General features: G+C 51.9%; 1 protein-coding gene and 1 long non-coding RNA gene across 3 annotated transcripts; both read left to right on the top strand.

Moving 5' to 3' along the window:
• Positions 1-78: 78 nt before the first annotated feature.
• LOC148662411 (uncharacterized) lies at positions 79-4,282 on the top strand. Its single transcript, XR_015936316.1, has 2 exons — positions 79-1,753; positions 3,959-4,282. It is a non-coding gene; the product is annotated as an uncharacterized LOC148662411 (long non-coding RNA).
• Positions 4,283-6,274: 1,992 nt separating this feature from the next.
• Positions 6,275-19,354, top strand: LOC148662410 (uncharacterized). Of its 2 annotated transcripts, none has more exons than XM_088631120.1 (8): positions 6,275-7,057; positions 10,483-10,794; positions 11,031-11,312; positions 15,006-15,044; positions 15,169-15,213; positions 16,297-16,431; positions 17,114-17,178; positions 17,741-19,354. In XM_088631120.1, the coding sequence occupies exons 1-8, from the start codon at positions 6,985-6,987 to the stop codon at positions 17,876-17,878; spliced, it is 1,089 nt and encodes a 362-aa protein (XP_088487246.1). In that variant the 5' UTR covers positions 6,275-6,984; the 3' UTR covers positions 17,879-19,354. The 2 variants fall into 2 exon arrangements, with proteins under 2 accessions (XP_088487246.1, XP_088487245.1); XM_088631119.1 differs by having other exon boundaries at positions 17,111-17,178.
• Positions 19,355-19,376: the final 22 nt, after the last annotated feature.

Below are 19,376 nucleotides of genomic sequence, written 5' to 3'. Positions count from 1 at the left end.
AGCCAAGGGGAAGTCTCTCTGCTCTCAGGCGAGAGACGGTTTCCAGGACCGATGCCTTGTGGGTTTCTCGGTTTCGGTCTTCGAAGTTCACCTTCCTTCCCCTGTGAACCGCAGTCCGCCCTGCTGGTGGCTCGTGGCTCGCTGGTCCTGGATCTCCCCCAGCTGTGGCTCGGGAGCCCCCCCCAGCTCTGTGAGGGAAACACTCAGAGGAAGAGACCAGAGACCGAAACACTCATCATCACACTGTTCAGGCAGGGCCGGTGGAGTCTGGGCTGTGTGGAGTACGGGTTATGTGGATTTTGGGGTGTATGGACTACGGGCTGTGTGGATTTTGGGGTGTATGGAGTATTGGCTGTGTGGAGTTTGGGGTGTGTGGAGTACAGGCTGTGTGGATTGTGGGGTGTGTTGAGTTTGGGGTGTATGGACTACGGGCTGTGTGGATTTTGGGGTGTGTGGTGTTACGGGCTGTGTGGATTGTGGGGTGTGTGGAGTTTGGGGTGTGTGGAGTACAGGCTGTGTTGAGTTTGGGGTGTATGGACTAAGGGCTGTGTGGATTTTGGGGTGTGTGGTGTTACGGGCTGTGTGGAGTTTGGGGTGTGTGGAGTTTGGGGTGTGTGGAGTACAGGCTGTGTGGATTGTGGGGTGTGTTGAGTTTGGGGTGTATGGACTACGGGCTGTGTGGATTTTGGGGTGTGTGGTGTTACGGGCTGTGTGGATTGTGGGGTGTGTGGAGTTTGGGGTGTGTGGAGTACAGGCTGTGTGGATTGTGGGGTGTGTGGAGTTTGGGCTGTGTGGAGTACAGGCTGTGTGGATTGTGGGGTGTGTGGATTGTGGGATGTGTGGACTACGGGCTGTGTGGATTGTGGGGTGTGTTGAGTTTGGGGTGTATGGACCACGGGCTGTGTGGATTGTGGGGTGTGTGGAGTTACAGGGTGTGTGATGACCACGCCGGCCCTGTCCCCCAGGGGTGCCTGTCCACTGCCCTCGGCCCTGCCAGCAGTGACACCCCACAGGCCCCTCTCCCTGCCCTGCTGCGCCCCGGGGAGAGGCCGGAGTGGTTCTTCAGGGGAGCCGCGGGGTCCCCGGGGGAGACGCTCTTCAGCCTGTCCCCCGGGGGCCGGGTCGCCGGGATCCGCGAGGGCGCCCGATTCCTCGCTGGCGGCCGCCGCCGTCTCCGCGGGGCACGCCGGGTACTACCAGTGCTCGCGGTACAGCGGTTCCGCCCTGGTGCGGACGCACCGGCGCCTGGTCCTCCGCGTCCTGCGGGGTGAGCCGGGACCGACCGTCGCCCCTCCCCTGTGTCGTGGGACTCCATCGGAGAAGAGCCGGGAGAGGTGTCCTCATTCCCTCAGGAAGGTCTCTATTCATCTTGCCAGCAGCCATCTCACCCTGCAGCTCCCAGCTGGCAGCCCAGCAGCGTGAGCCTGGCCAGTACCTGGAGGGGAGACTCCTGGGAGAGGTGTGAGTGGGGCCAGCAGGGGGCGCTCTCACCCAGCTCACAGCCCCACTGGAGCCCAGCAGCGTGAGCCTGGCCAGTACCTGGAGGGGAGACTCCTGGGAGAGGTGTGAGTGGGGCCAGCAGGGGGCGCTCTCACCCAGCTCACAGCCCCACTGGAGCCCAGCAGCGTGAGCCTGGCCAGTACCTGGAGGGGAGACTCCTCCTCGGACTCTGTGAGTAAGAGGAGGTGTTTCCCCGTCCAATGGCTTTCTTCCTCGCTGTGTTCCAGGTGGCTGTGAGGCTGCTGACGACGTGGTAAGAGACTCGTCTCTAACGAACTCACTCGACTGATTGACTAACGATCCCCCTTTTCATTGACCAACTATCAGTCCTCACTGATTGACACAAACAGACTATCATTCCTCGCTGAGCGTCACAGACTAGCTATCGATCACAGCGAGATAGACGAGCTACCCAGCTGACTGGAGGAATAAGCACACGACCAACTGAAAGACCGACTCACTCAAGTCCGATAAAGTTCTGTGAGGAAGGTGGCATTTCGGAGAGCTTGTCCCGAAATCCGAGACGTTTCAGAAAGTTCTGCGAGGAAGATGGTAGATCAGAGAGCTTGTCCCGAGATCCCAGATGTTTCAGGAAGTTCTGTGAGGAAGATGGTAGGTCATGGAGCTTGTCCCGAGATCCCAGAAGTTTCAGAAAGTTCTGCAAGGAAGATGGTAGGTCAAGGAGATCCCAGACGTTTCAGGAAGTTCTGTGAGGAAGGTGGCATTTCGGAGAGCTTGTCCCGAAATCCGAGACGTTTCAGAAAGTTCTGCGAGGAAGATGGTAGGTCATGGTGCTTGTCCTGAGATCCCAGATGTTTCAGAAAGTTCTGTGAGGAAGATGGCAGATCGGAGAGCTTATCCCGAAATCCGAGACGTTTCAGAAAGTTCTGTGAAGAAGATGGTAGAACAGAGAGCTTGTCCCCAGATCCCAGATGTTTCAGAAAGTTCTGTGAGGAAGATGGCAGATCGGAGAGCTTATCCCGAAATCCGAGACGTTTCAGAAAGTTCTGTGAAGAAGATGGTAGAACAGAGAGCTTGTCCCCAGATCCCAGATGTTTCAGAAAGTTCTGTGAGGAAGATGGTAGGTCAAGGAGATCCCAGACGTTTCAGGAAGTTCTGTGAGGAAGATGGCATTTCGGAGAGCTCATCCCGAAATCCGAGACGTTTCAGAAAGTTCTGCGAGGAAGATGGTAGGTCATGGTGCTTGTCCTGAGATCCCAGATGTTTCAGAAAGTTCTGTGAGGAAGATGGCAGATCGGAGAGCTTATCCCGAAATCCGAGATGTTTCAGAAAGTTCTGTGAAGAAGATGGTAGGTCATGGAGCTTGTCTCGAGATCCCAGAAGTTTCAGAAAGTTCTGCAAGGAAGATGGTAGGTCAAGGAGATCCCAGACGTTTCAGGAAGTTCTGTGAGGAAGATGGCATTTCGGAGAGCTCATCCCGAAATCCGGGACGTTTCAGAAAGTTCTGTGAGGAAGATGGTAGATCAGAGAGCTTGTCCCGAGATCCCAGACGTTTCAGAAAGTTCTGTGAGGAAGATGGTAGATCAGGGAGCTTGTCCCGAGATCCCAGACGTTTCAGAAAGTTCTGTGAGGAAGATGGTAGATCAGAGACCTTGTCCTGAGATCCCAGACGTTTCAGAAAGTTCTGTGAGGAAGATGGTAGATCAGAGAGCTTGTCCCGCGATCCCAGACGTTTCAGGAAGTTCTGTGAGGAAGATGGCATTTCGGAGAGCTTATCCTGAAATCCGAGATGTTTCAGAAAGTTCTGTGAGGGAGATGGTAGATCAGAGAGCTTGTCCTGAGATCACGGTGGTTTCAGAAAGTTCTGCAAGGAAGATGGTAGGTCAAGGAGATCCCAGACGTTTCAGAAAGTTCTGTGAGGAAGATGGTAGATCAGAGAGCTTATCCCGAAATCAGAGACGTTTCAGAAAGTTTTGTGAGGAAGATGGTAGATCAGAGAGCTTATCCCGAAATCAGAGACGTTTCAGAAAGTTCTGTGAGGAAGATGGTAGATCAGAGAGCTTATCCCGAAATCAGAGACGTTTCAGAAAGTTCTGTGAAGAAGATGGCAGATCAGAGAACTTGTCCCGAGATCCCAGATATTTCAGAAAGTTCTGCAAGGAAGATGGTAGATCAGAGAGCTTGTCCCGCGATCCCAGACGTTTCAGGAAGTTCTGTGAGGGAGATGGCAGATCAGAGAGCTTGTCAGAAAGTTCTGTGAGGAAGATGGTAGGTCAGGGAGCTTGTCCTGAGATCCCAGATGTTTCAGAAAGGTTTCAGGAAGTTCTGCGAGGAAGATGGCATTTCGGAGAGCTTATCCTGAAATCCGAGATGTTTCAGAAAGTTCTGTGAGGAAGAAGCTCGGAGATCGGGGAGCTCGTCAGCCCTGCGATGCTGCCCTTAGATCTCCTTGACCGCCTGAACCCCGTTTTCCGCAAACACCTCCCCCCCCCCCCAGACGCACGTCTACGATGTCTATGGGGAGACGGAGTACGCCCTGGTGACCCCCAACAGCGGCGTGGAGGGGCGGGCGGGAGGGCAGCCGGCGAGCGACCCCGTCTACTCCCTGATCTCCGCGGTCAACTAGAGCCGCCGCAGCGATCCCTCCTGACCACCGGGGGGCGAACTCCCCACGATCCCAGACCACGCAGTGCGGCCCGGTATCATTCCATCACTCCATGCAATTAGTATCAATAAGTATTGTTGCCTGATGTTAATTAAATGAAAGTGCATGACTGCTGTATACGCCGAACGTACAGTGTAATACATTACTGTCCCATGTGTTATAGCGCAGTGTGGTTATTGTTCAGGATTCAACGGGAATGGTCTGTCTCACCTGGTGCATCTCCGCCTTAATATTTTCATATCCAGATCGTTCGGTAGTTAATTGATCTCAGGAACTCATCCACCCTGTGCAAAGAAGACCCAGCTGTGTCTGTGTGAGAGAAGCCCCAGGGTATCGGCTTCAACCACAGGGCTGGGCAGCCTGTTCCCCACCCCCACCCTCCTCTGTGTACAGAAGAGCCTCCTGTCCTGACTGGAGGAGCTCACCCAGCTGTGTCTGGAGAGAAGCCCCAGGGTATCGGCTTCAACCACAGGGCTGGGCAGCTTGTTCCACACCCCCAACCCCCTCTATGTATAGCAGAGCCTCCTGTCCTGACTGGAGGAGCTCACCCAGCTGTGTCTGGAGAGGAGCCAGGGTATCGGCTTCAACCACAGGGCTGGGCAGCTTGTTCCCCACCCCCACCCCCCTCTGTGTACAGTAGAGCCTCCTGTCCTGACTGGAGGAGCTCACCCAGCTGTGTCTGGAGAGAAGCCAGGGTATCGGCTTCAACCACAGGGCTGGGCAGCTTGTTCCACACCCCCACCCCCCTCTGTGTACAGCAGAGCCTCCTGTCCTGACTGGAGGAGCTCACCCAGCTGTGTCTGGAGAGAAGCCAGGGTATCGGCTTCAACCACAGGGCTGGGCAGCTCACCACCCCCGCCCCCCTCTGCGTAAAGGAGCCCCTTCCTGTCCCCAGGGAAGCCGACAAGACGGGCGGATGACAGAGGAAAGCTGGGTGTTTTTTCCCCGCCCGCCCTGTGTGGAAACATCGGAGTCTCTGTCTGTTAAGCCACAGGACCGATGAGCTCAGCCTCCTGTTCCTCTTCCTCCTACTCCATGTGAGAGTGTGGGTCTGTCAGCCTTCGGTTCCTCTCTCTGGCTCTGACGAAGCACCGCAGGGCCCTGTGTCTACGCGTGACCTGATAAACACAGCTGCAGGAACCCCGAGAGTTTAATTCAGCGGGGCGCGAGAGTGTCGTGGGTGTGCGAGTGTGCACTGATTGTGTGTCTGTGCACTGATTGTGTGGGTGTTTATTGGACAAGCGTGCACTGTTTGTGTGAGTATGCACCGACCGGGTGAGGATTGAATGTGCGAGTGTACGGATTGTGTGAGTGTGGATTTAGTGTGGAAGTGTGCACTGTTTGTGTGTGTGAATTGAGTGTGTGTATTGATTGAGTGTGCTCTGTGTGAGTGTGAATGGAGTGTGTGCGTGTATTGATTGAGTGTGCTCTGTGTGAGTGTGAATGGAGTGTGTGTGTATTGATTGAGTGTGCTCTGTGTGAGTGTGAATGGAGTGTGTGTGTATTGATTGAGTGTGCTCTGTGTGAGTGTGAATGAAGTGTGTGTGTATTGATTGAGTGTGCTCTGTGTGAGTGTGAATGAAGTGTGTGTGTATTGATTGAGTGTGAATGGAGTGTGTGTGTGTATTGATTGAGTGTGCTCTGTCTAAGTGTGAATGGAGTGTGTGTGTATTGATTGAGTGTGCTCTGTGTGAGTGTGAATGGAGTGTGTGTATATTGATTGAGTGTGCTCTGTGTGAGTGTGAATGGAGTGTGTGTGTATTGATTGAGTGTGCTCTGTGTGAGTGTGAATGAAGTGTGTGTGTATTGATTGAGTGTGCTCTGTGTGAGTGTGAATGAAGTGTGTGTGTATTGATTGAGTGTGTTCTGTGTGAGTGTGAATGGAGTGTGTGTGTGTATTGATTGAGTGTGCTCTGTGTGTGTGAATTGAGTGTGTGTGTATTGATTGAGTGTGCTCTGTGTGAGTGTGAATGGAGAGTGTGTGTATTGATTGAGTGTGCTCTGTGTGAGTGTGAATGGAGAGTGTGTGTGTATTGATTGAGTGTGAATGGAGTGTGTGTATTGATTGAGTGTGCTCTGTGTGAGTGTGAATTGAGTGTGTGTGTGTCTTGATTGAGTGTGTGTGTATTGATTAAGTGTGCTCTGTGTGAGTGTGAATGGAGTGTGTGTGTATTGATTGAGTGTGCTCTGTGTGAGTGTGAATGGAGTGTGTGTATATTGATTGAGTGTGCTCTGTGTGAGTGTGAATGGAGTGTGTGTGTGTATTGATTGAGTGTGCTCTGTCTAAGTGTGAATGGAGTGTGTGTGTATTGATTGAGTGTGCTCTGTGTGAGTGTGAATGGAGTGTGTGTATATTGATTGAGTGTGCTCTGTGTGAGTGTGAATGGAGTGTGTGTATATTGATTGAGTGTGCTCTGTGTGAGTGTGAATGGAGAGTGTGTGTGTATTGCATGCGTGTGTATCTTGCGTCAGTGTGCCTTGCGTGTGTGGGTGTGAATTGGGAGACTGTGTATTGCATGCGGGCAGTGTGACCCGTGTGAGCAGTGGGCAGACAGAGCGCTGTTGTGTGTGTCCGCTCAGCTGACCGGCAGCTGGACAGCACGCAGCCCCGGTACGAGAGAGAGGCGGAGGGGCCGGGAGAGGAGGAGAGCTCCGCGCTGACCGGACCCGACCAGCGCACGGCTTTCTGCTGCTGCGGTGGTCTTCTTCTCACGCTCGCTCTGCTCTGCGTAGCGAGGCAGGAAACGTGCCCTGCAACATCACCACTTCTCCTTTTCAGAAATAGATCCCATCGTCACTGACGGCACTTCCTGCCTGCCCGCAGAGAGGAGAGGACAGCGGTCCGAGGCAGAGGGGACATGGGGATCTCTGCAGTCCGTCACCTGGTGCTGGCCTGTCTCTGCGTCTGGAGCCCCCCTCTGGGAACAGAGGGTGAGTGTGTACTTGTGTGTACTTGTGTGTACTTGTGTGTTTTTGAGTGTGCGAGCGAGTGTACTTGAGTCTGAGCGAGTTTGAGCAAGTGCACGGGAGTGTGAGAGAGTGAATGGATAAGCGAGTGTGACTGAGTGTGCCTACATGTGAGTGAGTGTGAACAAGTGTACTTTAGTGTGAGTGAGTGTGTGTCAGTGTGAGCAAGTGTGTTTGAATTTATCTTGAGTGTGAGTGTGACCTAGTGTGTTTGTGTGTGTGTGCGCATGAGTGTGTAAGTGCGAGAGTGAGTGAGTGAGTGAATAAGCGAGTGTGATTGAGTGTGCCTACGTGTGAGTGAGTGTGAACAAGTGTACTTTAGTGTGAGTGAGTGTGTGTCAGTGTGAGCAAGTGTGTTTGAATTTATCTTGAGTGTGAGTGTGAGCTAGTGTGTTTGAGTGTGTAAGTGCGAGAGTGTGAGTGAGTGAATGAATAAGCGAGTGTGATTGAGTGTGCCTACATGTGAGTGAGTGTGAACAAGTGTACTTTAGTGTGAGTGAGTGTGTGTCAGTGTGAGCAAGTTTGTTTGAATTTATCTTGAGTGTGAGTGTGACCTAGTGTGTTTGTGTGTGTGCATGAGTGTGTAAGTGCGAGAGTGTGAGTGAGTGAATGAATAAGCGAGTGTGATTGAGTGTGCTTGCATGTGAGCGAGTGTGAGCGAGTGTACTTGAGTGTGAGCGAGTGTGTGAGTGTGAGCGAGTCTGATTGTGAGCGTGGACAAGTTTTCTCGAGTGTGAGCAAGTGTGCGTGTGTGCACGAGTGAGCGTGCTTGAGTGTGAGCGAGTGTGTTTGAATGTGCTTGAGTGTGAGTGTGAGCGAGCGAGTGTGTGTGAGTGTGAGCGAGTGTGTTTGAATGTGCTTGAGTGTGAGTGTGAGCGAGCGAGTATGTGTGAGTGTGAGCGAGTGTGTTTGAATGTGCTTGAGTGTGAGTGTGAGCGAGCGAGTGTGAGCGAGTGTGTGAGTGTGAGCGAGTGTGTTTGAGTCTGTGAGTGTGTGCACAAGTGAATGTGCCTGAGCGTGTAAGTGCGAGAGTGCCCCAGCTCTCGCTGGCAGCCGACGCAGAGGATTCGAACCCTCTCAGGGCGTCACTGCAGTCAGGGATCACATGTCAGGAGCTGGAGTCTGACCCACGGGCGTCGCACCTGTGTCGAGCTCGGTGACCGACAGTGATTAAAAGTGTTATAGTAATAATGAGTATGGATCTGTTCCTGGGGGGTCGCCTGCTGGTCTTCAGTCCACCCTGGACTCTGAATGGCTTCATTCAAATCAGTTGTTCTCTTAACTGGTCTATATATGACAATATATAGTATCATCATTATTACTGTACCGCTACAAATACTGCACTAGATGACTGATCTAGACCAAGACCAGCTTGATTGAACTGTTACTAGAGATTTACTACACTGCTACAAATACTGCACTAGACGACTGATCTAGACCAAGAGCAACTTGATTGAACTGTTACTAGAGATTTACTACACTGCTACAAATACTGCACTAGACGACTGATCTAGACCAAGACCAGCTTGATTGAACTGTTACTAGAGATTTACTACACTGCTACAAATACTGCACTAGACGACTGATCTAGACCAAGAGCAACTTGATTGAACTGTTACTAGAGATTTACTACACTGCTACAAATACTGCACTAGACGACTGATCTAGACCAAGACCAGCTTGATTGAACTGTTACTAGAGATTTACTACACTGCTACAAATACTGCACTAGACGACTGATCTAGACCAAGAGCAACTTGATTGAACTGTTACTAGAGATTTACTACACTGCTACAAATACTGCACTAGACGACTGATCTAGATTTGTTCAGGTGATCTGTTATTTGTTAAGTGAATACTGTCAGTACTAAAGATTTAGTGAGCTGCTACAGATGCTGTAATGGACACTAAACTAGTCCGCCTCACTCAAAAAGAAGAAGAGAATGAAAGAATAAGGAAGTGCGTGAAAGAATGAAATAGGATGTTGACGTTAGACGAGCAGGAGAGATATGATCGCCGGGTGAATTCACGCGGTTTCATCAAAATAGAAACACATCCGGAGCTCCTGTCATCAGAATAGAAACACATCCTGGGCTGAGGGGGAGAGTCTGCAGCCCTGTCAGTAACAGCAGATCTGCTGTGAGCACAACGAAGTAGGAAACCGAGCTGGAAGGCATGATCCTGCCTTCTAGGTGCTGTACACCCTGATACTGGGCTTCGTCTCAGACCTGCTCTGTGCTATTGAAGACTTAGAGGATATCTGCTCAGGTTAATGCAGTTACAATCGATGCAATCAATGTTAGGCGAGGAGATCATCACAGAAACACAGCTCAGGCCCCCCAGGAAACTTTTCCTGACGTTAATGATGAGGAACAGAGTGTGTTACCAGGAAAGAAGCTTACGTTTCAGCAGCCCAGCAAGGCGGGGACTAAAAGGATAAACCTGATCTGTGTGCAGTGGGGCTGCTGGTGCAGAACGATCGCTGTGCGTCTCCCAGGTGGGGTTACTGCTCCAGAATGATCGCTGTGCGTCTCCCAGGTGGGGTTACTGGTGCAGACTGATCGCTGTGCGTCTCCCAGGTGGGGTTACTGGTGCTGATTGATCGCTATGCGTCTCCCAGGTGGGGTTACTGGTGCAGACTGATCGCTGTGCATCTCCCAGGTGGGGTTACTGGTGCAGAACGGTCGCTGTGCGTCTCCCAGGTGGGGTTACTGGTGCAGAACGATCGCTGTGCGTCTCCCAGGTGGGGTTACTGGTGCGGAACGATCCCTGTGCGTCTCCCAGGTGGGGTTACTGGTGCGGAACGATCGCTGTGCGTCTCCCAGGTGGGGTTACTGGTGCTGGTTGATCGCTGTGCGTCTCCCAGGTGGGGCTGAAGTTCAGTGTTGGAAATTGGTCCCCTCCTGTGTGTAAAGATCTTTGAGATGTGGAATGAAAAGTACTGCATTAATAATAGAAATTATTATCAGTATTGAAGACTGGAGTAAAGTGTGAGTACTGTGTGGGGTGTTGTATCAGAGAGAGAAGGTGGGAGCTGTTGTGGTATCAAATGTGAAAGGAGACACAGTGGAAGGTGTTGTGGTGTCAGGAGTGAAAGGAGACGCAGTGGGAGGTGTTGTGGTATCAGGTGTGAAAGGAGACGCAGTGGGAGGTGTGGTGGTGTCAGGAGTGAAAGGAGACACAGTGTGAGGTGTGGTGGTGTCAGCAGTGAAAGGAGACAGTGGGAGGACTGGTGGTATCAGGTGTGAAAGGAGACACAGTGGGAGGTGTGTGGTGTCAGCAGTGAAAGGAGACACAGTGGGAGGTGTTGTAGTGTCAGCAGTGAAAGGAGACACAGTAGGAGGTGTTGTGGTATCAGGTGTTACTGTTGTGTTATTTTCTCTCCTCAGGTGTGACTCTGTACTCCACTGTGGGGGGGTCAGTCAACATGTCCTGTCAGGGGTCCAGAGACCATCAGGAGTACTACTTTGTGTGGAGCTTTTATCACAAATCTGAGAAGTCAGTAACAATAGTAAACAGAGAACAGAAGCTCACAGTCAGAGACCCAGAAAGAGCCCAGAGAATGAGTGTGGGGTCTGACTGGTCTCTACACATCCACAGTCTCAACACTCAGGACACTGGACAGTACCTCTGTGAGCAGTATGTCAATGGAGATTTTTATCTCGCTGGACGCACTACTGTTGATCTCTACCTGCTGTCCAGTAAGTTTGAGGACCTGAGGACGTGTCTTTCTGTTTCAGTCAGTCTCCATTAACTGTCCCCTCTGTCTCTCCATCCCAGTGCTGGTCCTGATGAGTCCAGTCAGGAATCTGCAGGTCTTCTGTCTCTCTGTCTGTCCTTCCTGTGCTCTGATCTGCTGTCTGGACTCATTGATCATGTCAGTGTGTGAAACAGTGTCTGTCCCTGTGCTGAAGACACATGTGATGTCATTCTGCAGTCTCTGCCAGTCCCTCTGGAGGATTGAAGACAGACACAGTCCTCACTCTCCAGTGTGGTCTGGACTGTGGAGGAGGATTTCAAAGCTGTGCTGGGAAACCTGCTGATGTCCTAGTGACCTGGGAGAGTGACCACATGGACATAGTGGACATCAGCCAGGACAGATATTTCAGCAGCTTGTCAATGAAGCTGCAGAGTTCAGACCACATGAGGACCAGGACATGTGTACTGAGAGAGAGAGGAGTGATGAAGACCTCTGATACCTACACCATTCACCTCACAGGTAGGGTATTATTGTGAGAGTGAGACAGACCTGATACCTACACCAGTCTCTTCACAGGTAGGGTATTATTGTGAGAGTGAGACAGACCTGATACCTACACCAGTCTCCTCACAGGTAGGGTATTATTGTGAGAGTGAGACAGACCTGATACCTACACCAGTCTCCTCACAGGTAGGGTATTATTGTGAGAGTGAGACAGGCCTGATACCTACACCAGTCTCCTCATAGGTAGGGTATTATTGTGAGAGTCAGACAGACCTGATACCTACACCAGTCTCCTCACAGGTAGGGTATTATTGTGAGAGTGAGACAGGCCTGATACCTACACCAGTCTCCTCACAGGTAGAGTATTATTGTGAGAGTGAGACAGACCTGATACCTACACCAGTCTCCTCACAGGTAGGGTATTATTGTGAGAGTGAGACAGACCTGATACCTACACCAGTCTCCTCACAGGTAGGGTATTATTGTGAGAGTGAGACAGGCCTGATACCTACACCAGTCTCCTCACAGGTAGGGTATTATTGTGAGAGTGAGACAGGCCTGATACCTACACCAGTCTCCTCACAGGTAGGGTATTATTGTGAGAGTGAGACAGGCCTGATACCTACACCAGTCTCCTCACAGGTAGGGTATTATTGTGAGAGTGAGACAGGCCTGATACCTACACCAGTCTCCTCACAGGTAGGGTATTATTGTGAGAGTGAGACAGACCTGATACCTACACCAGTCTCCTCACAGGTAGGGTATTATTGTGAGAGTGAGACAGACCTGATACCTACACCAGTCTCCTCACAGGTAGGGTATTATTGTGAGAGTGAGACAGACCTGATACCTACACCAGTCTCCTCACAGGTAGGGTATTATTGTGAGAGTGAGACAGACCTGATACCTACACCAGTCTCTTCACAGGTAGGGTATTATTGTGAGAGTGAGACAGACCTGATACCTACACCAGTCTCCTCACAGGTAGGGTATTATTGTGAGAGTGAGACAGACCTGATACCTACACCAGTCTCCTCACAGGTAGGGTATTATTGTGAGAGTGAGACAGACCTGATACCTACACCAGTCTCCTCACAGGTAGGGTATTATTGTGAGAGTGAGACAGGCCTGATACCTACACCAGTCTCCTCATAGGTAGGGTATTATTGTGAGAGTCAGACAGACCTGATACCTACACCAGTCTCCTCACAGGTAGGGTATTATTGTGAGAGTGAGACAGGCCTGATACCTACACCAGTCTCCTCACAGGTAGGGTATTATTGTGAGAGTGAGACAGGCCTGATACCTACACCAGTCTCCTCACAGGTAGGGTATTATTGTGAGAGTGAGACAGACCTGATACCTACACCAGTCTCCTCACAGGTAGGGTATTATTGTGAGAGTGAGACAGACCTGATACCTACACCAGTCTCCTCACAGGTAGGGTATTATTGTGAGAGTGAGACAGACCTGATACCTACACCAGTCTCCTCACAGGTAGGGTATTATTGTGAGAGTGAGACAGACCTGATACCTACACCAGTCTCTTCACAGGTAGGGTATTATTGTGAGAGTGAGACAGACCTGATACCTACACCAGTCTCCTCACAGGTAGGGTATTATTGTGAGAGTGAGACAGACCTGATACCTACACCAGTCTCCTCACAGGTAGGGTATTATTGTGAGAGTGAGACAGACCTGATACCTACACCAGTCTCCTCACAGGTAGGGTATTATTGTGAGAGTGAGACAGGCCTGATACCTACACCAGTCTCCTCATAGGTAGGGTATTATTGTGAGAGTCAGACAGACCTGATACCTACACCAGTCTCCTCACAGGTAGGGTATTATTGTGAGAGTGAGACAGGCCTGATACCTACACCAGTCTCCTCACAGGTAGGGTATTATTGTGAGAGTGAGACAGGCCTGATACCTACACCAGTCTCCTCACAGGTAGGGTATTATTGTGAGAGTGAGACAGACCTGATACCTACACCAGTCTCCTCACAGGTAGGGTATTATTGTGAGAGTGAGACAGACCTGATACCTACACCAGTCTCCTCACAGGTAGGGTATTATTGTGAGAGTGAGACAGACCTGATACCTACACCAGTCTCCTCACAGGTAGGGTATTATTGTGAGAGTGAGACAGACCTGATACCTCGACAGTCTCCTCACAGGTAGGGTATTGTTGTGAGAGTGAGACAGACCTGATACCTACACCAGTCTCCTCACAGGTAGGGTATTATTGTGAGAGTGAGACAGGCCTGATACCTACACCAGTCTCCTCACAGGTAGGGTATTATTGTGAGAGTGAGACAGGCCTGATACCTACACCAGTCTCCTCATAGGTAGGGTATTATTGTGAGAGTCAGACAGACCTGATACCTACACCAGTCTCCTCACAGGTAGGGTATTATTGTGAGAGTGAGACAGGCCTGATACCTACACCAGTCTCCTCACAGGTAGGGTATTATTGTGAGAGTGAGACAGGCCTGATACCTACACCAGTCTCCTCACAGGTAGGGTATTATTGTGAGAGTGAGACAGGCCTGATACCTACACCAGTCTCCTCACAGGTAGGGTATTATTGTGAGAGTCAGACAGACCTGATACCTACACCAGTCTCCTCACAGGTAGGGTATTATTGTGAGAGTGAGACAGGCCTGATACCTACACCAGTCTCCTCATAGGTAGGGTATTATTGTGAGAGTCAGACAGACCTGATACCTACACCAGTCTCCTCACAGGTAGGGTATTATTGTGAGAGTGAGACAGGCCTGATACCTACACCAGTCTCCTCACAGGTAGGGTATTATTGTGAGAGTGAGACAGGCCTGATACCTACACCAGTCTCCTCACAGGTAGGGTATTATTGTGAGAGTGAGACAGACCTGATACCTACACCAGTCTCCTCACAGGTAGGGTATTATTGTGAGAGTGAGACAGACCTGATACCTACACCAGTCTCCTCACAGGTAGGGTATTATTGTGAGAGTGAGACAGACCTGATACCTACACCAGTCTCCTCACAGGTAGGGTATTATTGTGAGAGTGAGACAGACCTGATACCTCGACAGTCTCCTCACAGGTAGGGTATTGTTGTGAGAGTGAGACAGACCTGATACCTACACCAGTCTCCTCACAGGTAGGGTATTATTGTGAGAGTGAGACAGGCCTGATACCTACACCAGTCTCCTCACAGGTAGGGTATTATTGTGAGAGTGAGACAGGCCTGATACCTACACCAGTCTCCTCATAGGTAGGGTATTATTGTGAGAGTCAGACAGACCTGATACCTACACCAGTCTCCTCACAGGTAGGGTATTATTGTGAGAGTGAGACAGGCCTGATACCTACACCAGTCTCCTCACAGGTAGGGTATTATTGTGAGAGTGAGACAGGCCTGATACCTACACCAGTCTCCTCACAGGTAGGGTATTATTGTGAGAGTGAGACAGGCCTGATACCTACACCAGTCTCCTCATAGGTAGGGTATTATTGTGAGAGTCAGACAGACCTGATACCTACACCAGTCTCCTCACAGGTAGGGTATTATTGTGAGAGTGAGACAGACCCGATACCTACACCAGTCTCCTCACAGGTAGGGTATTATTGTGAGAGTGAGACAGGCCTGATACCTACACCAGTCTCCTCACAGGTAGGGTATTATTGTGAGAGTGATACACCTCTCTTTCTTTGTTCAAGATGTTCATACTGGAGACAGAAAACAGAGCCCGGATTCAGGTGAGCAGGTTCTGCTCATTAGCACACAGTCCTCTGTCTCAGATTGTCTTTTTTGAACATCTCTTGATGCCGAGAGGAATCTCACAGGGATGGGCAAATCTCTTATCTCCTCCTTCTTTTTCAGGCGATGTCGGACCTAAAGGATATACAACAGCCCCACCTAGAGAAGGTTAGAGAGACTCAGTTTCTTTTCATATGACTCGGTTTTGACCAAGGAATGACTGAATAAATGAGCACTTAGAGAGGAAGAGGGAGGCACCACTACTCCAATCGGTAATTAGTAGACAATCCCATCCAGCTGTGTCTGGAGAGCAGCCAGGGTATCGGCTTCAACAACAGGGCTGGGCAGCTTGTTCCCCACCCCCACCCCCCTCTGTGTAAAGAGCTTGGTGGAATAGTGAAGTTTTCTGCTCTTTCAGTGTTTGAATCAGTGTAGTTCACTCCCTTCAGACTGAAGAGACTCAGTTCCCCCAGCCTGTCAGTCTGGGACACTCCCTTCAGACTGAAGAGACTCAGTCCCCCCAGCCTGTCAGTGTGGGACACTCCCTTCAGACTGAAGAGACTCAGTTCCCGCAGCCTGTCAGTGCGGGACACTCCCTTCAGACTGAAGAGACTCAGTTCCCTCAGCCTGTCAGTGCGGGACACTCCCTTCAGACTGAAGAGACTCAGTTCCCTCAGCCTGTCAGTGCGGGACACTCCCTTCAGACTGAAGAGACTCAGTTCCCTCAGCCTGTCAGTGCGGGACACTCCCTTCAGACTGAAGAGACTCAGTTCCCCCAGCCTGTCAGTGTGGGACACTCCCTCCAGACTGAAGAGACTCAGTTCCCTCAGCCTGTCAGTGTGGGACACTCCCTTCAGACTGAAGAGACTCAGTTCCCTCAGCCTGTCAGTGTGGGACACTCCCTTCAGACTGAAGAGACTCAGTTCCCTCAGCCTGTCAGTGTGGGAGCCTCCCTTCAGACTGAAGAGACTCAGTTCCCTCAGCCTGTCAGTGTGGGAGCCTCCCTTCAGACTGAAGAGACTCAGTTCCCTCAGCCTGTCAGTGTGGGACACTCCCTTCAGACTGAAGAGACTCAGTTCCTCCAGCCTGTCAGTGTGGGACCCTCCCTTCAGACTGAAGAGACTCAGTTCCTCCAGCCTGTCAGTGTGGGACACTCCCTCCAGACTGAAGAGACAGTTTTCCCTCGGGACGCAGAAGTGTCCCCAGCAGGTCCTGAAACCGTCCCCCCAACGTCGATCCCGTTTTTTTCAGCGTCCGACAACCACTTCCTAGAGAAGACCTCGGCGGCCGTCGCCGGCGCCGTCTGCGCTCTGCTGGTGGTCCTCGTGGTGGTCTTCCTCCTGATGAAGAGGCGGAGGAGGGGGGGGAGGAGGATGGCGAGTGCAGGTCGGTCCCTCTCTTCTTACTGCGCGCCAGAGTCCAGAGTCCAGAGTCCAGAGTCCAGAGTCCAGAGTCCAGAGTCCAGAGTCCAGAGTCCAGAGTCCAGAGTCCAGAGTCCAGAGTCCAGAGTCCAGAGTCCAGAGTGGCCACGCCGTCATGGGCCCCCTCCAGTCAGAATCCAGTCTTCGCCGTTAAATCAAACGGGGACTTCGAGGCTAAAAAGAAACCCAACTCAACTAAAACAGATTCCGTTTATTTTAAGCCTGATGCACTCTAAGAACGAGCGAAACGAAAAGCTTTAAGCTAATTTTTATACAGATGAACTAAGCCCCTTGACCACAGTGCGCCTGACGCCCATCCTGCTTTAGTGGACTCCAAGAAAGACCGATTCTCGTCACGGTTTAGTTGACCTGCCTGAATTAAAAGTGGGTGTGTGAGTGTGAGTGTGAGTGTGAGTGTCCTGTGACGGACTGGTGTCCTGTCCAGGGTGTGTGTGTGAGTGTGAGTGTCCTGTGACGGACTGGTGTCCTGTCCAGGGTGTTTGTGTGTGGTGTGTGTTTGTGTGCGTGCGTGCGTGCGTGTGTGTGTGTGGCCCTCCGGCTGCTGCGATCGGGCCCCTCTGGGCCCTGGGCCTGGCCGGAGGTGTGGAGGAGCTGTGCTCTCATGCCCCTCGCTCTCCGCCCAGCAGGTCCGGGAGTCTGCGTCACGACGGAAGAAGACCTCATCGTCTACGCCAGCCCCACCGAGCCCACGGTAACCGTCCGCACCCCCCTCCTGTCTGCCTGCCTGTCTGCCTGCCTGTCTACCTGCCTGCCTGCCTGCCTGTCTGCCTGTCTACCTGTCTACCTGCCTGTCTGCCTGTCTGCCTGTCTGCCTGCCTGCCTGTCTACCTGCCTGCCTGCCTGCCTGCCTGCCTGCCTGCCTGTCTGCCTGCCTCCATCTGAACCCTCCCCCTGCTTCTCATCACCCAGCCCTGGGTCCGAGCAGTGTGGTGACGAAACCGAGGTCCTGACTCTCCGTCCTCATTAACAATCCCGGGGTGTTTCTCCAGAAGAGTAGGGGTGTTACCCCAGTGTCCTGGTCAAATACCCCCCCCACCCCCCCCCCGGTCTTGACCCCTCATGGCCTCCTAATCACCCCCCCCTCTCTGAACTGGCTCCACCCCTCTGCTCTCATCATCCAGGTGGGGCCGCCCACTGGTGGCGGTAGTGGGATTCCCCCTCACCTGCAAAGGGCTCTGAGCGGAGGGTCCAGAAGATGGCGCAACAGAACCGCGTCTTCCCTGACTTCCCTCTCTGTCCGTCTCTCTCTGCAGGAGCAGAGCTCTCCCGCCCCCGGTGGCGATGAAGTCAACTACGCCAGCGTGACCTTGAAGGACAAGGAAAGGGGCAGAAGTGGCCAGGCTGCGCCCGAGGACAGCACCGCTGTCATTTACTCCAACCTCAGGCGATAGGGGAGGGGGGGGTGTATTTACAAGGACCTGCCACAAGAGGGCGCTCTGCTTTGCTGCTGCTGACGTCTATACACCCACCTCCGGCGACGCACATATATCTGCACACAGAAACAAACAGCGATGGACACAGAGCCGCCCGGGGACAGAGAGGGACAGAAACTGGAAGGAGGGGTGAACGCCCATGCAGAGAGAGAGAGAGAGAGAGAGAGAGAGAGAGAGAGAGAGAGAGAGAGAGAGAGAGAGAGAGAGAGAGAGAGAGAGAGAGAGAGTGTCCTACGGCGAGCGGCGACACAGGCTCCGCCCACACCCAGACCAAACCAGCCGCCCACAGATGATCGCAGAGTCGCGTCGCACGGGGAACGCACAGCTGCGCAGGTACCTCTGCCGGGGCTCCAGGGAGAACTTGACGACCCCACAGAGGGCCTGGCCCCACCTCGTTTCACAGGTGTGTAAGTCACGCACTCGCCCGGACAGGAATCTGACAGACTCAGACTCGCGTCCTCAAATAAATGATTAATTCATGGCGAATAAGTGGAGGGCTTGGCCTAGCGCCGCTACAACATATGCTACGACACACGTGCCGCTGAGAAATTTACAGCTCTGCGCCCGTTTTCTTGTCAATGCCAGGGAAGGCAGCTCTGTAGGAGTGATCCGAGAATAAAAAAACACCCTTTTCCAATCGTGCCAACAAGTTCCAGTGTCTCTTCAGCGAAGTGATTTAGCGGCTCAGAGGTTCAGTAGTCGCGAGAAAGTGGTTTCAGTAGCCCTGAGGTTTGGCTGTCCAGTGATTCTTTGACTCAGTGGTTCAGTGGTCCAGTGATTCTTTGACTCAGTGGTCCAGTGGTCCAGTGGTTCAGTGATTTTTTGACTCAGTGGTCCAGTGGTTCAGTGACTCTTTGACTCAGTGGTTCAGTGGTCCAGTGGTTCAGTGATTTTTTGACTCAGTGGTCCAGTGGTCCAGAGATTCTTTGACTCAGTGGTCCAGTGACTCTTTGACTCAGTGGTCCAGTGGTCCAGTGGTCCAGTGGTTCAGTGGTCCAGTGGTCCAGTGGTTCAGTGATTCTTTGACTCAATGGTTCAGTGGTCCAGTGGTTCAGTGGTCCAATGGTTCAGTGATTCTTTGACTCAATGGTTCAGTGTTCCAGTGATTTTCTGACTCAGTGGTTCAGTGGTCCAGTAGTTCAGTGGTCCAGTGATTCTCTGACTCAGTGGTTCAGTGGTCCAGTGATTCTCTGACTCAGTGGTCCAGTTCACATGGCAGAAATCCCAGCTGCAGTGAGTTCCAGTGATGGCTCATGATTGTGGCAGAACCTGCAGAACTAAGTCTCAGCCCGTGGTGATGCCTGTCTCCTGGGTCTGTTCCCCTTCGCCGGTCAGAGAGGGGATTCGCACCCTGGGCTATCCTGTCTGTCTGCACTGTCTGCGGAAACTGTAAATGTAAGAAAATAAATAAAAAAAGCTTAAGATAAAGCAGAATGGAAAGGTTTCTGTTTCACTT

This window comes from Lepisosteus platostomus, chromosome 5, assembly GCF_059453375.1.
Source record: "Lepisosteus platostomus isolate fLepPlt1 chromosome 5, fLepPlt1.hap1, whole genome shotgun sequence".
Classification (NCBI taxonomy): domain Eukaryota; kingdom Metazoa; phylum Chordata; class Actinopteri; order Semionotiformes; family Lepisosteidae; genus Lepisosteus; species Lepisosteus platostomus.
The sequence above is the reverse complement of the archived record's forward strand: the minus strand, read 5'-3'. Positions and strand labels throughout refer to the sequence as shown.

Bases quoted from the DNA above. Each gene is read 5' to 3' on its own strand.
- LOC148662410 (XM_088631119.1), top strand. From the start codon at position 6,985: ATGGGGATCTCTGCAGTCCGTCACCTGGTGCTGGCCTGTCTCTGCGTC. The intron at 15,214-16,296 runs GTTAGAGAGACT...CGTTTTTTTCAG, and splicing joins AACAGCCCCACCTAGAGAAG to CGTCCGACAACCACTTCCTA. The intron at 17,179-17,740 runs GTAACCGTCCGC...CTCTCTCTGCAG, and splicing joins CCAGCCCCACCGAGCCCACG to GAGCAGAGCTCTCCCGCCCC.